Source organism: Carassius carassius, chromosome 30, assembly GCF_963082965.1.
Source record: "Carassius carassius chromosome 30, fCarCar2.1, whole genome shotgun sequence".
Lineage (NCBI taxonomy): Eukaryota > Metazoa > Chordata > Actinopteri > Cypriniformes > Cyprinidae > Carassius > Carassius carassius.
The window spans coordinates 15,421,860-15,436,010 of record NC_081784.1 but is presented as its reverse complement, the minus strand read 5'-3'; the positions used below and the strand labels follow the sequence as shown (position 1 = coordinate 15,436,010).

At 33.4% G+C, this 14,151-nt stretch overlaps 2 protein-coding genes across 2 annotated transcripts; both read right to left on the bottom strand.

The window, feature by feature from the left end:
* Positions 1-806: 806 nt before the first annotated feature.
* On the bottom strand, positions 807-7,536 carry LOC132110737 (vacuolar protein sorting-associated protein 26A). The gene is made up of 9 exons (XM_059517595.1): positions 7,392-7,536; positions 5,339-5,488; positions 5,175-5,250; positions 4,539-4,695; positions 4,183-4,347; positions 3,931-4,037; positions 3,011-3,079; positions 2,290-2,432; positions 807-2,167 (listed from the first exon to the last, which is right to left on the bottom strand). The coding sequence occupies exons 1-9, from the start codon at positions 7,392-7,394 to the stop codon at positions 2,054-2,056; spliced, it is 984 nt and encodes a 327-aa protein (XP_059373578.1). The 5' UTR covers positions 7,395-7,536; the 3' UTR covers positions 807-2,053.
* A 1,774-nt stretch (positions 7,537-9,310) lies between these two features.
* LOC132110736 (serglycin-like) lies at positions 9,311-12,468 on the bottom strand. Its single transcript, XM_059517594.1, has 3 exons — positions 12,270-12,468; positions 10,810-10,948; positions 9,311-9,594 (listed from the first exon to the last, which is right to left on the bottom strand). Exons 1-3 carry the CDS (start codon positions 12,334-12,336, stop codon positions 9,330-9,332), a joined length of 471 nt encoding a protein of 156 aa, XP_059373577.1. The 5' UTR covers positions 12,337-12,468; the 3' UTR covers positions 9,311-9,329.
* Between the last annotated feature and the right edge of the window lie 1,683 nt (positions 12,469-14,151).

Here is a 14,151-nt window from a genome sequence, read left to right as displayed (position 1 = left end):
GATGACAAAATTTAATAATAATAATAATAATAAAAGATAAAAAGTTTTTAAAAGTACATAAGATAAACGAATGAATAAACCTAAGAAGAAGAAAAACAGAGGGGGGAAATTATACAAGGTTAAACATTTAAAGCAATTTTTGACAGTGATTTTTTTTATGCCCATCTAAGATAAAATGTAAGAATTAGTCAACCATAAAAATTTACAGGACTGCGTTCTTACCCAAAAATGTACACTTATGAATAAAAAAATTGCCAAGTATAATAAAAAGATTAACAATATAATGAATCCAAAAGTTAGTTATAATAAAATAAAATAATATCAAAAGTGTTGATACATATTCTAACATTTGTTTTATCTGAGAGATAGGTACATAACTCATTCCAAAATAATTTGACAAACACAATCACAAAAGTGTTAAATTGATGCATGTTCAAAGGCTAGATAATACCCATAATACCCTGAAAGAGTGAGAGTCTCTCCAGAAGTAGGCGTCTGCAGCTGCATCATCCATCCGTTCATTTTACAAACCGCTGTTCAAGGCATAATACAACCTAATTCATTAATTACTTATTTCATCTTACTACTATCAGTTTCAAATTATTATTAAACAGCAAGCGCAAACTATGCAAAAGTCCTTCCGGTGCACCCAGTGTCCAAGTGAACTTTATTAGTAGTCTAGAAACTAGTTAACGAGGTTTTAGAAGTCACTATGGTAGATTTATCAAGTTTTTCTAGAGAAAAGATGGCTTTTTAGCACCTCTCAATAATAACACCGATATTATAAAAAAAGACAGTGTAGCTGTGAGTATAAACTTGCTTTTTTATTTGACATTGGCAGATAAACAAACTATGGCTGGATATGTAAAAATCTTCAAGATGTACAAATGACTCTGTTGCCGTAGCACAACTATTCAATCAGTTCTCCAAACACTTAGGTCTTTTCCATTGGGGCACTCAATGGCTTCATACACAGACATTTCCATTAGTAATGTAGTGTGAGCTTTTAAAATCAAAGCAATAGAAGAACGGAGAAAAAAAAGAGAATACATTTGTTTTAGAGTGAAATCAAAAACAGTTTCAAGATGAAAAGGTCCAAATAAACATTAATCCACAAACCTCAAAATACGCAACAGCATATTTGCAAGAAAGAAAAATTGTTAACATTCCCCTTTGTTAGGAAACCTAGCAGGATGACATGCAAAGGATACAACAAAATTCCATTATTTCTCTGGGGCGTCTAACAATTTAGACACTATGAAATGTAATTGCATCGGAGATGATATTTAGCAATCAATACCAATGATTTATTTCAGAAAATCACCTTTTCTACTAAAGCCAGTATGTTATTCAAAACTGAGCTGACGAGTTAAATACAAGTGCCCAATATAATTATACAAACCGCCCTAGTTTCATAAAGCTTCTAGCCCAAACCTCTTTAAATATTTTATATATAGACAAACTTTTTATTTCAAGGACAGACTTCCTTTGACATAAAGGGTATTTAAGAAACAAACAACAGAGAAGATGGTTAAATAAGTTAAATAGAAATGTTTTACAACATTAAGTGGATTGCAAATACAGTGTAGCCTGGGTGCCATTACATTCCTTGACCTTTTTAAACTGACCCCATTGCCTTTATTAACTGTTACTATGCACTCAGATTCACCAGCTAGCATGCATGAGGAAGCTTGTTAAAATGTGTTTAGTTCTATGTGTTTCTGCTCTATTATGTGGAACATAGAGGATACCAGTGAGTGCACTTTTAAAAACATTTCTTCATCTAGGGAGGCGTGCAACCTTCAGGATGTGCTATATTACTTACATTGTTTCCAGTGCTTTCTAAAAAGTGTCCTTGATATACTAACAGATTGCTTGCTGTGGACGGCAGGGAAGACAGAGCCAAATCAGGCACAGTTCATCACCATAAGCTGTGAGGGGTGACCATGAGAACAGCGATCTGCATGTATGTTCGGTGGAAGATGTTCTCCTCTCCTGCGACTGCTCACTGAGAGGTATGTGTGTCCCTGGCTGCTTGCTTTCCAAACCCCGCTCACATTTCCGGCTGTTCAGCAGAGAGACTCGGCCGAGGCTCAGGTGATTCGTAGCGCTGATGGAAGTTCCGTTTCCGCAGTTTCTCGGGTGCCTTCCTCCACAAAACTATTTCCTACAAAAAACACAAAACATTCTACTTGACTTGCTGCACAAAGAGACACTGGAAGTACAGTTTTTATATAATTCTTATAGATCAAAATGATTTTTATACTGTAAATTTGATGACCACTGTACCTGCTGTTTGAAGTATCTCCTATCTTCTTCATCTACTAGCACCAAGTTCAAAAAGTACCTGACAGAGAACTTCTTGTTCACGTCCCTCATAGTGGCTGTAAGGTCATAACCAGCCAGGAAAAGGCGAATAGGAATGGATTCACCTAGAAATGTTTTTTTTAGAAAAAAAAAAAAAAAAAAAGTCAGTCTAGGAATAATGAAACTGGCAATATATAATATATATGTTATATGAAGTACTGAACCAGGGTTTATTATCTTTAAGATACTATTAAAGTTTAAATTTTTTGGATATTTTGAATTACTTTTCATTTTGATATTTTAGCTAAAGTGTTTTGTCTTTTTTTGTTTTGTTTTTTGTTTGATTAGCTAGTAGTAGTTATTTTATTACATCAAATTAAACTAAATGAAAACGCAATGTTTCTTTAGCAACTAGCTGAATTAAAAAGCCCCCCCCCTTCAAGTAAAACCCTTTTTTTATTGCTTTAGTTTATTTTACTATAATAGCCCTGATTAAACTGAATGTGATGATTCATGCATGAAAGGTTTAATGGATGGTTTACACAGAAATCTGTTCTGATTCACGAATGAGGCCAATTATTTATGTTCTACCTGGCATTAGTACTCTGTTTCTTCTGTAGTAGCTATTCAACTTTTTAAAAGACTCCTCTACACTCATATCATTTCAAAATGATACAGAAAATGGTGTGAAGCAGCTGCTCACCTTTCACTGGTGCTCCATCCATAATCTCATATTTGGCCACAGTCTCGGTTTCAGTAGTTGTGCTTGGCCCTAAAGAAGCATGTCACATGATGCACTTCATCAATCTTACATTATTCAGCATCAAATGAGAAACTAATGAATTTAAAGTGATTAGGTTTTTATGAAAAAAGAAAGTTTATAAAAACAAATATTCGATTGTTCCAAAGTTTGGGGGCATTTTTTAAATTCAATTTTAATATTAAATGTTCTATTATGCTATTTATGATTTATATTTCAAATAATTGTTTGAATTATTCATATATATATATATATATATATATATATATATATATATTTTTTTTTTTTTTTTTCTTCTTCTTCTTTTAAATGTTGCTCTTTTGATGAACTCAATTCATCAAAGAATCCTGAAAAAAATAAATCATGGTTTCCACAAAAAATATTAAGCAACACAACGGTTTTCAACACTGATAAATTAATAATGTTTATTGAGCACTAAATCAGCATATTAGAATGATTTCTGAAGGATCAATAAATTATGCTTTAAAATATATTAAAATGGATTTTTTTTAATGTAAAATGTAATAATACTTCACAATATTACTGTTTTCATAGTATTGTTTTACTGTATTTAATGCAGCCTTGGTGAGGAAAAATGCTTAAAATGTTGAAAAACACACACACACAAAAAAAAAACTCTTACCAACCCCAAACTTTTGAATGCTAGCGTTTATAAAGAAATGTTATTATTTGAAATAAATAGCATGTAAAAGAAACAGGAATAATATAAATATAATAATATAATAATATTTCTTTAATAATAACTTTGGTTATTGTAAAAAAAAAAAATAATAATAATAAATATCTTTTTTCAAAACATATGCATGTGTGTGTATAAAACTTAACACAAAAGGACATCATACCAATTCCTGTCATTTCTTTCTTAATCAACTGAAGCTCCATGTGTTGGATTTTAATCCGTACAAGTAAGAAGTAGATTTTACCCACAATTACATCTTTGAGGTGATACCTGATAGGCAAAAAGACTTTTGTTAGCTCAAAATCATTTAGACTAATAAGTTTAAGCCAATGAATCCACACATACTTAGAATTACTCAGCAACTCACTTTATGTAACCAGGATTAAATAAATAGTAAAGTTTTAAGTGCACTTACTTGGACTTATTATATTCAAACTCTATATGTAGGCAGTCTTCAATGCCCACCTCCATCTTGATAGAGTTGTTGACGTCTGGGTAGGAGGCCAGCTGATGCACAATGAGGTCATACTCCTTTACCAAATCAGACAGCCTCCTCACAATTGTAACTTTAAGGAAATACCTGCAGAGGTATGAAGAAGCACATGATCTTTTCTGACTTTTAGAAAAAGATCAAGTGTTTAAATTAAAGCCAAATTTGAAAGATTAACTGTGTCCTAAAGCAGCAGTCAAAAGGCAAATAATGTTATCTTTCTCATTAGTGTTTGGCCCAACTTAGCCATGATGAAAGAAAAAAAAAAAACCTTCACTAACCTCAATCGCACATTCGCTCCAACATAAGACTCATATGGCTTTTCCACCTGCATGAACTCAAAGTCATAGCTGCGGTTCTGTGTCAGCTCGCCGGGCAGAGCGAGCTCCTTCACAAGGTTTACAAACTCATGAGTATTGCTTTTATCACTGAAGAGCTCTGCGTGATGGGAAAACACACACACACACACACACACACACACACACACACACACACACAAACACACACACGTTCTTATGAAGTCTGGACATAAAAAAAAGACATTGTAGGCAGCAATTTTGAGATTGCTGAGACAATAAGAATCACTGATGATTTCTTACAATTTCACAAACTATTACAAAATAATTGCAAGTAATAAACTGAATTAAATGTGGAATTTCTAAGTCGTAAAAATATCCAATAATGTGTGTTTTATTTACAACTTGAAAAAAAAATTACAGTGTTGGATATTTTTTTACTTTTTTGACCTTCTTCATGTGTTCAACTAGGGCACAATCACCAAAAAAAAAAAAAAAACGGCCATGTGACAGCCACATGCTCTCATAGGCTCTCAGCACAGTTGAACAGCAAAACTCAAGCTGGATTGCTGCATGAATGCCTTGAGAAAGAGAATAACTGAATGTGTTGCGTTAACTCACCGATTTGTCCTACAAACTCAATGCGAATTCCCTGATGTTCAAGTCTTTTGCCTGTTTGTTTCACATTGATATTTACCTTGGGGTGACATAACACAATGCATGTCAATTGTCTTTGAAATGAGACTGTAGGAAATGACTCACACAGGAGATGTCTACTCGCTCACCTTTCCTGAAACGGATTCTCCATCATAAAACAGATAATGCTTCTCCAATTTCCCATCTTCAGTCTTCAGCTCGGCTGTTTTTCTGCTTTCAGCATCGTTCAGAACGACATCGATTTCACACACAGGACCAAACAGACCTCCAAGGAAACTCTGAAAGAATTACACAATATCTTTAGATTTTTTTCAATTCACCTTGTTAACGAAGTTAAGGATTAAATTCATATTCATGTCTTTAGTCCCTGCTGAGTGGCGAAATTATTTAAATTACATTTACATTCTATTCTGAATGTCTTTTATATTATTAAAGTCATGATGAAAACGGAAGTAGCAACCGATCTTTACCTCCATATTGTGGCGTATAATTAAGTTAAACAGATGATAAAAAATAAAAACACCCTGATCTGGTAACTCCCATTACTATCCTGCAGACCTATACTTGGATCTGAATGCGAGCTTAAGTATCATTGTAATAAAGGGGTGGAGTTTAGTCAGATTAAATGACTAGATAAATAAGTTTGAAAAAAAATTATATGCATGTATGAATAATTTACAAAAAAATCTATAATGCATTTAGAAAACAGATATGGTGAATTTTCATCTCACGTCAACTAACATGTTTCATTTCACATACTTTGTGTTCGAGTCAAAGATGAGACATCCCATTTTGGGGTATGCATCAAATTTAATGTACAAAAGTGATTTTACATATCTATGAAGCATATTAAATGCAAGTAGAGTGTCTACTTTAATGTTTCTAATAACTTTTATGAAAATAAAATGTCAAAATATCTGTGAAATAATGTTCCATCGTGATTCAGTGTGAAGCAACATATTAATTCTTACCCTGATACTTAAAATGTATAAAAAGAAAAAGTGAGCATAATAAATTTGACTATATTTTAAATGATTAAAACTTGGTTTGAAGGAGTTTTTGGGGGATTGCTTTAAATTTATTTTAATCATTTCTTTTAATGTCACCAAATGTTTCTTGTTCTAAAGAGACATGACAAAACGTTTTGGCATTTGAACTATTGTTACACTGAATAGCATTTTAGTTGGTGTCTTCAGTAAAATATAAAAAATGTATTATACTCATTATGTTTTATGCAAAAAAAAAGAAAAAAAAAGAAGCTAAATAAGCATAATTTAAAAAATATCTGTATTAAGCATTTTTATTTTGATGCTTGAAAATCCGTTTTTTTGTCTTTGACGCACTTCAAGCTCAAATTTTTACAATCCCAAATCTGTTTTAGACCGGTCTTTTGGCATATCACAATTTTCGGTAACAGGTTGCAACATTTTGTATGAGACCAGGCATTTGTACATCATTTGTGTAAAGTGCAGCAGTACTATAAAAATATAGAAAAATTTTTAACAATGTGACATAACTATTGGGGCTGACTAACTGGTAGTCCTACTTCACAAATAGGTGAAAATATCAGCAAACCTAAAGCTTCATTCCAAGTCAATCTGTTTTACACAGTAATTTAACACATTAACATATGTTAGTATTATCTTAACAGTTCAATATATCTCAATACAAATATAAATCACATCTATGGAATAGCTAAAGGAAACGTTGACGCAGTGCGAAAACATCCATCATGTGCATGCATTGCTCAAGACCCATAGAGAGGAAGCGCTGTAGAAACATTGAACAGTGTGTGCAAAATGGTAACTTAAAAACAACTTCATTTAAGTGAAAAACAACATTAACTAGTTTGGATTCAACCTTCAGCTGTTTGTAAAGGTCCTGGCGGATTTGCGTGGATGTACGTTTTTTTAAACAAGCTCAAAATGTACATATGCTCCATTGGAGCCCATTATTACAGTCACTAGAGTCTGTTTACTGTTTCCTCGGTGTTTTATCGCTGACTGATAATAAGCAGCCTCCACACCCAATCCTTCACGACTTCCATGGCCTACTTTAGACTGGAAACACTGTAAACATGTTCGACAGGATCGTGAGCTTTTGTTTTTAGAGGGAGTAAGGCAAGTGGTGTAGTTAGAGCAAAAAATGTATCCATGAATTTCAGTCTGAGTTAACACTCACCATTTCAGCTCCGTGGCTTTAGCTTGATCGCAGTCCTCCTCAGTACAGCTTGCGCTGGATCCCTGTTCCTGAACGGACTGTGACCGACGGAGACACCGCGAGTGAGCGCGGAAACATTAACCATGCCGCTGAACTTCAAAATAAAAGTTTCTTTTTTAACATTGATATGTTGGTAAGGTTTTTGTTCATACTTTCTTAGTTATTAGTTTAATTTTTTATCCCATGATTAGTATAATCATTTGTAGCTGTTGGATAAAGAAAGCAATAAAAGCCCAATAGCATGCATCTAGACATTATTATTAGTATTATTATTAATACATTTCACACACTCCTTTATATACATTTAGTTTTTATATATTCATGTTGTTGTAATAATAAAAAAATAGAATTAATATTTTTTTCCATGCACGTAACAAACAAAGGAAAGATACACTTTTTTATTTTTTATACTTTCAGGCATTATTCAGGCTCTTTGTGTCTGTTGTGATTATTTCAATAACTGAATTATAAAAAATAAAAAATTCTGGTGGTCAGAATAAATTTATGACGTATTTGTGCCGTTTCATTAATTGTTTTATGTTCCTTATAAATTTACTGTTTACATTGTACTGAAAAGCCTTTAGTAGACAGCTGAATGGCATATTGCATTGTGGTAAATATACCCCATATATTGTGATTACACACCTTACTATTGTTAACAAAATGTAAAAAAAAAAAAATTAGAATAAAAATAAAAAAACCTTTAAACCTGCTCTGAGAATCCTACATGTTTTCAGACTGTGTTGCAAAGTAATATTTAAAAGCATGATTTAATTTATTTTTCTATGTGTTATTTAATTAACTTTTTTTCTTGAACTTCCCTTGAAGGAGTGGAACGTGTTACACAGCAGATGAAACATTGCACAACACAAACTTCTTCTGACATCAGGCCAGCTATTCAAATGAAGCGATGGTCAGAGGTGAACAGAAGACCAGCCACTACACTAATGGAGCTGCAAGAAACCGGAGATACTGATCTCTTCAGCTCTTGAAAGAGTGGCTGCCACTTGGTGGGGTTTGCTAGCAATGTGAAGAATAGTTTTCAGAAATGGCCCCATTAAAGTCCAGCTTTGAATCCAGATGAAAATCTCATTTTGCTCCTAAAAATTTACAAGTGTTGAATCTAAAGCAAGAAAAATATTTGACTGTGTTGGTGTAACTTTGAAGGTGTAACAGAAATGATATGTGGGTGTACAGTAAATGTTTTCTGAAGGCACTGTATCATCTTAACCACATGCCATTCTTTTGAATCCGCACATTTGCACCTCTTGAAAATAACTGTATAATGTAGCTCTAAATACAGAATGATTCTAAACTGTATGTCTGCACTCTATATGCTGAGAAACAGGTCATGAGATGTGAATCCGGAAATGCACAAGATATAGCCAAAGTGTGATCAAACGTGATCTCACTTCTGGTAAAACAGGAAGCCTGAACAGCTGAGCTCATCTCATATTTAGAGCATTTGTTCAATACAGTTCATTCCTCCTTTTTATGGGGTAAAGTGCTTAAAATAATAGACAAATGCTTTATAGTATGAAAGTTTTTTTTTGTGGAAAGTTCAAAATATATTACAAATACAAAAATGTACCTTTTTGCAATCCATACATTTTATTTAAATTGCCACCCCAAAATTAAAAATATTGTTTTAATACAGATCATGGGTCACACTGTGGACATTAAGAGTAAATAAAATAATAATAATATAAAGTTTCAAAGATGAACAGCAGATAAAAATAGATCCTTACAATGGAAACTGGAATATAATAAACCTTTGCAGAGCATGCCACATTTTAAGAATATATATTAATTATTAATAATCTGTGACCAAAACAGCACCATCCCATATGGCTTATATTGTATAAAAAAGAAAAAGCACATGAGATGTAATGTAGCCCTTTATGCAATAATGTTTTCCTCTTTCAAATCCTGTTCAGAAAGCCAATCTGTTTTCTGAGTTGAAACATATTGGGATAAATAAATGTCTCCACTGGATTCGACAGCTGATCCCTCCTCTTCGTTCTTGTTGCCTTCTTGCTCTGGAGCGTCTCTCATCATCCGCTGATCCATGCTGCTAAACGGAGAGAAGGTGTCTGAGTTACCTGAACCCTCTCCTGACTGCTCCTCTGTCTCAGGAGTGGCTTCCTCTGTGCTAACTGGGAATCTGTTGGAAACAAAAGCACAAAGTCACTCTAGAGCGCTCCAACATCCTCTCACCCCTTCCTGTAATTTTGAGAACATAAAGAGCCCATTTCTTAACCATCTCACTGACTTCCCCAATCTAGACTCAAAAAACTAAATGGAATGTCTAAATAAAAATAGCATATTCCTTGTGACAAGTACTGTACAATGTTGCAGAGTACCTGTACTTTAGTATAGGGAAGATATTGGGAAATGTAACAGTGAGTGAATAACAGGGACGTTGGGACATTTCACTCAAAAAATAAATTTCTGTCCTTTATTCACACTCAAGTTGTTCACAATGGGAAAAAAAGACAAAAAAATACTATGGCAATCAAAGGAGACTAGAAACTGTTTACCAACATTGTTGTTGCCAACAGTTTACCAACCAGTATCTGGTCAGCATTTTTTTTTTTAAAATAACTTATTTTGTGTTAAAAAAAATAAAAATAATAACAATAGTACCAATAAAATCAATAAAACCATAATCACGTTGTGAAAGCGCCTTATCTAATACACAGCATTTGTAGGAATGAGAACTAAACATATATATTTGACATAATAAAACCTTGCAGAAAACATCTGTAAAACATTCTTTTTCCAAGAACTACTTTCAGTAGAAATAATCTGCACTGCCAGGAAAACGATAAAAGAGATTTGAATCATGTGGTGAAGCTTCACAATCAGTACGTCACTACGTGAGTGATTAGGGAAATGCGCCTGACCTTCAACAACTTCAGCATATATTTTTTAAAAGTTTCTTTTTTTTTTTACTTCTTATCTAACCTCGATTTTCTATGATACTTAATGAGGAAGCAGTCAGTACTTCCTGTAGGCAAAAAAAAAAAATCTCTTACAACTCTTTCTATTTTACAGAGCCCTTTGTTTACTTTCCTGGTTGTTATTTTAACACATCCCTGAGGGATTTCTTTAAAAGCTCTATACGAGTATGTAAAAACTCCAGCTTCCTCTGGCAGATTTTGAAATTATTAAGGCTATTGCTGGATGATTAAGATGTAACCCAATATATGACATGCAGGGACAGTGGCTTTATGATTTTTTTGTTGTGTTATCAAAATCTACTCAAAATGAAAGTTCATTTTTGATAGTAGCATGCATGCATCCTGTTAGCTGTGACTAATCTTAGACATAGATGCATATAAATTAATATTTATATATGAATAAACAGCCAACTTACATGTGTTTTGCAGCAGAAGGTGGAAGTCGAGAGCTTTTCCCTGATAGGGGCACCAAGGGGCCCACCTGTGTGACACAGTTTGCATTCTTAAGATCCGGGTTGCATTTCACGAACATATATCTTCCTGTGACTGGGGCTCCTGTGTTCAGGGATAATAAGGAATGACAGATGAGGGCTTGTCAGACATTAACACCATCCTCAAATTATTTTTTAATAATGAACATAAAAGATTACTTAAATATCTTCTGTGTTTTTATTATGTAGCCTATGTTGTCATTTGTAAGCAAGTTGTATTTATAAATCGATTCAATGCGTTTTTATGTAGGCCTATTATCTATACCTTATGCATTATATACTGTATTCATTGTCTGCTTGTTTGTCTATTTTTATTATGTATCATATGAATTCCGCCGAAGAATATCGTGCTATGTGACATTTTTTCTCTTTATGAAACAATTTCCTGCTACAGTTATCCAGAGGCGTAACAACAGCGCTACTTAACTTACAGCGCTGTGTGATCAGTGTAGTCCGATTCCCAAACTAACAACTCTAAAGAGTCGGTTCTTTTTAGTGAATCAAAAACCAAGCTTCACGTTGCTGTGTAGTCCGAAATCCGAACGAATGATTCTAATGACCAGGTTCGTTTGAGTGATTCAAAACCACACATCTCTAATAGCCCGGAGGCCCATCTCTACTGTTGAAATAAAATTATTTAATCGACAGCAGCCTGTCGAGCACAGTAACCTATGTGTAATAAGATACAATAATCTAAATATTTCTTCCTAAGAAGCAATAAAAGTATTCTCTGGGAACACACATAGCTATTTGTCAAAAAAAAAAAAAAAAAAAAAAAAAAAAAAAATATATAAATAAAAAAAATATATATATTTATATAAGCGTCTGCTAAATGTATATGTAGGCCTAAATTATTAGTTGACAGACCCGTTAATGAACCGGAATCGTTAACGGGTAACGTTAACGGAATATAGAACAAGCAAATTAATTATGAATTCCACACTTATTAAAAAAAAAAAAAAAAAACATTAAAGCTACAAATGAATGTCAGTAGGCTAGCCTAAGGGAAACGCTCGGTATAGTGAATTTGTATAGGCCTACGTCAATTATTTTTATTTAGGCTATTTATTTTTAATTGACAAATTAAAAGCGTCATCAAGTCAAGTTTAATCTTAAAAGAGCTGGTTGAGGCTAGGCTACTATTTAATTTTTTTCAGTATAACTGAAAGATTATTGATTTGACATAACTACTGGTGTTGAAAGTTACTTCAATTTATTTGATTTGATTTCAATAAAATATAATTTATAATGATTTCTTTTGAACTTTGCATGAAGACACGCAGTTTCTAAAACCTAGAAACACTTTCCGTAACAGTCCTTAAACCTTCGACTTTATCATCTTTTTTAACATCTGATCTTAAAATGCGTTTAAAAAAAAACCTTACCCAGTCCGCTGTCCCCAAAAAGGCATATTATTGCCAGTGCCAAAGTTATTCTATGGTAAAATCCCATTCTATTGTCCCTGTCAAGCAGAAGATGCGAAAGAAAATGTCTTCAAATGAACGTCAGACAAGAACTTTTCCCAGTTCAATAGTAGAAGACCCTGCCCCTGTGTGCGTCATTGTTTCCTGAAAGCAGCATACAGCAGAACGGTTTGGCAAGGTCTCTCAACACTCAATCCTAAAAAAAACACGGAGTATTAGCCTACTAATACTCAAAAGAATCCAACCGTCGTTTTAAAAATACACAACAGGAATTAGAAAAATATGTCAGATTAAAACTAAACAAAAAATATGAGAAAAAAGCTATAATGAGAGAAACGTAATTTGATTCACAATTAAAATGTTTTTAGAACTTTTGTGTTATCAGTCCATGAACTAATACAAAGGCACTGGAAAACTGAAAGCTAGAGCCTAGCTAAAAGTGATTGACAAATGTAAGATAAGATATTTTACTAAAATTAATTTAAATTTTTTTTATCATCTTTAAAAAAAAGTGCAATTCAGTGATTTTTTTTTTTTTTTTTTTTAAATCTGTACTCTATTATAAATCGTTATTGTGACACTAGTGTGTCAGGCAAAGACTTGAGCAACAAGTGCAGCAAATGCTGTAACATCCTGAAAGCCATTGCCTCACGGCATGGTCACCATCAGTTTCTATGAAAATCTTTTCATGCCACCACAGTCTTTACATTTTGTTGTTGCAAGATGTCCGAGATGTTGAGCAATTTTAACCAAATGCCCACAGAGGTTAAATTCTGCAGAATCACCCATACATTTAGATTAGATTATTTGGAATAACATCAATGAAAAATTTGGATTAATGCAGGATTAATAACACAACGACAGTATTTTTAACAAACCAAAAGAAAGTACTGTAATGTGTTTACTACTCAATGTCTATTACTTGTAATACTGTCCATGTGTTGATAAATCAAACACTGACAATACTATAAACATAAAAATATTTTTTTTTTGAAGTGAGATGGATATGCAATATGTTACTATAAATATAAGCATATGAATACATTTTTAAAATATATGTGAAACGGTAAACTATAGTGGAGCAGTGTTGTGCACAGTATATAACAGTTGATACAAAGTTGTCATAGCTTGCAGGAAGTGGGTTTTGCACACTCAGGAAATGACAAGGGTTTCTCCTTTTATCACACAGCATGGTTTATCACACAGAGGAGTTTCCCATTATATGCATAAGCAAAAGGAAAGTTTGGGAAATTCAGTCGAGTAGGTTATTAAGTATTGTGTTGTGAATGTTGTGATGTCTGCTGGGGAGTTTCTGTTTCTGTTAACACTGCTAACTGGGCCACACTGTAGCAGCCAGACTAATCACTTTCTGATCAGTTTTCAAGTATGATTACTTTGAGAACACAAATTAAGACTGGACTTAATGTACAGCATTAAATATAACGTAGGCCTATGGAAATGACCTGACAACTGATTCCGATAATAAAGGAGACCTACAACTCAAAGACGCAGTTGTGCATGAAGAAGTTTCTAAACAATCTTCATGTTTTAAATGGCACTGAGATGGAATGTACATTGAGTTTGGTGTCTGTCAAACTGTATACTTAACTCTTGGCTAAGTTCGGCATCTGAAGTTTGTTTATTTCTCAGACTGAAGATGACTAAGAGACAGAGTCCCAAACACACAGACACAGGACATTTACTCATATTTCAAGCATAATGATCAGATATCTCAAGAACAGAGCATGTCATTTCGGTTTGGTAGAGTTTCCTCTGAGCAAGACATATTGTTCCTTGCAGAGAGTTGACTAAAACACATATCCTTTGGGAAAAAACCCTGCAC